Source organism: Morone saxatilis, unplaced genomic scaffold, assembly GCF_004916995.1.
Source record: "Morone saxatilis isolate NCDOM2014 unplaced genomic scaffold, NCSU_SB_2.0 Contig20, whole genome shotgun sequence".
Lineage (NCBI taxonomy): Eukaryota > Metazoa > Chordata > Actinopteri > Moronidae > Morone > Morone saxatilis.
In genome coordinates this window covers 714,215-716,472 of record NW_023339763.1, presented here as the reverse complement: position 1 = coordinate 716,472, position 2,258 = coordinate 714,215, and the positions used below count along the sequence as shown (strand labels likewise).

Below are 2,258 nucleotides of genomic sequence, written 5' to 3'. Positions count from 1 at the left end.
TTATAAATGAGACCCCTGCTCTTTTCAATATAGGAGAGGATTGCTGACCTCGACTTGATACCATTCCCTATACACTTAAGAGCAGTGTCGTCAATCCAGGATCAGGATCTTATTCATGAGTGGTCGCTCTGAGCACTGATGAAAGCTTTTGATTTAAAATGTAATCTTGGTTCTAACCAACTGAAGAAATTAGATTGTGGATTAAAAGAAGTGTGTATGCATGATGGTCACAATAGACTGGGAGGACATTCACAGGTAAAACTTTGACCTGCTGGGGAGACTACAGCTCCGAACTGACCTAGGATCACCTGGGGAGCCGCTGGGGAAAGAAAACACTGGGGCTACTCATCTAGGCTCTGAAGTCTGAATGGATTGAGGGATGGCAAAATTTCTCCACTAGCTTGTGTTGAGTCCTGTGACCAGCTGTAGCAGAAGGTTCATTTCTCATAAGGTAAACAACATTTCAGTATGGTCTGGGTTGAAAAACAGCAAATGTATCCTATTACTGACTACTGCGCAGCACACCTCGACTTGCATTAATTTCCATTCATTACCTGGTAAATAAAGGAAGAACAACAGTCAAATGTTTGGATGTAAATACCATGTAAAATATAAAATGTTGACATAAATTGAGGTTTACTGGGGGGAAGCAGGTGCCAAAACGTCTTTCACTCTTTCCTACTATTTCACATTTCCGTTCAAAAAACACAAATACCCCCAAATTGCCTGTTGTTCCCCTTCACATACCAGTGATGATCAAAGCTATAAATTAGCAGAAGGAAGCAGTGATGTTTGGCAAAGAAACATGAATCAATAAAATGATCAGTGGTGCAGTAGAACTTCAGTTTGAACAATTGGACAATGACAATAATCAATGTAATGACAGCGAAAGAAGAGTTTTGTTCCAAAGTGCATTATATATGCAAAAATATACAATAAAAATAAATACATATGAATAAAAATTCAGTTTAAAACTAAAGTCCAGTTAAAATGTGCACAAATTCAAAGATTATGTGAATCAAACAAAATTTTCAAGCAGAAATATCAACTTGTAATTTTAAGAAAATCAAGCAACAACGTTCCTACTATGTATGTAAGTGAAGCATGTGTTAATACAGTTGTGCCACCTTAAAACTAAATTATATTGTATTTCTTGACACAAGTGAAGTTTATTATCTCAATCAGGTCAGTCGGTTCAGCATTAAAGCCATTTGCTGTCAATCAATGGCCAATAAATGGGTTAACATTTGGCCTGATTATCTCACCTGGACCAACAATCATTCACATTGCTACATGTTTGTTTTAATCAATCAGATATTGTAACAATGACATTTTGGAACAATACTCTCCAGATGATCCACTTTGCAGCAGCACAGTCATAAATCTTAGCAACAGTGATTCTGTAGATGAGTGTAAATGAGACGCTGGTTGGAGTTTTATCAGATGAGACGATGAAATGAAGCGGTTGGTATGGTCAGCTGTTAGTACTGTAAGAGCCGGTCAACCCAGAGACAGAGTCCGTTCAAGTGGAACTCATGAGATGTTTCTGATGTGTAAAGGTGATCATCCAATATGCTCAGCAGTCAAGTGGTTACACACAACTGCGTTGCTAGGCAACTGCTAAAAAAAGCTGACTCCTTCTTGTGCTCTTAAAAAATGGTGAATGATTTGGTGCTTTCTGCATCTGCAGTAACTCCCAAAGCTCTGCTTATGCTTGAGTATAAATTACAATTTCTGAACTGTACAGATATCACAAATTCTCATTATTAATTTGTTTTACACAAACCTAAAACCACTTTACTACAAAGGCAGAATGTGAAGCCAATTTGCTTGGCTCCGCTCTGCTGTCTGTATGAAACTGGCTGATATTGTTGAAGCCTACACACACCCAGTGATTAATTTCTTAACATAGAAGAACATATAAATTATTAAATTCAGCATGTGCTAATCTCATCTTTAGAGTAATGTCTTTTCTCTGACTCTGGGTTGGCTGCAAAATGCTGATGTGAAGCAGAAAGAATGAGAACAAGATGTTCTCTCACAGAACATCTGATAAAAACATGGACAAAGTCCACTGATGTCTGAAACAAAGAAGGGAAAAACATGACTTTCAAAGCTGCTGTCAGGTAAAAATAAAATCACCCATACTCCAGTTCTGATGATAATCATGTTTTAGCTGAGCTGAGCTGTTTTGTTTCTTATTTTGGTTGTTGGCTTTTAGAGACAGTAATCCACTGGAAAGTAAAACTAAGTCAACA

The 2,258-nt window shown here is 37.5% G+C and overlaps 1 protein-coding gene across 1 annotated transcript in view; it reads left to right on the top strand.

Moving 5' to 3' along the window:
• Positions 1–2,258, top strand: part of LOC118331701 (glutamate receptor 1-like) — a 76,748-nt gene that overhangs the window by 64,774 nt on the left and 9,716 nt on the right. The window contains exon 14 of the mRNA XM_035666767.1: positions 424–451. Within this exon, the coding sequence (XP_035522660.1) occupies positions 424–451 (28 nt within the window). The remainder of the gene's footprint in view (positions 1–423; positions 452–2,258) is intronic.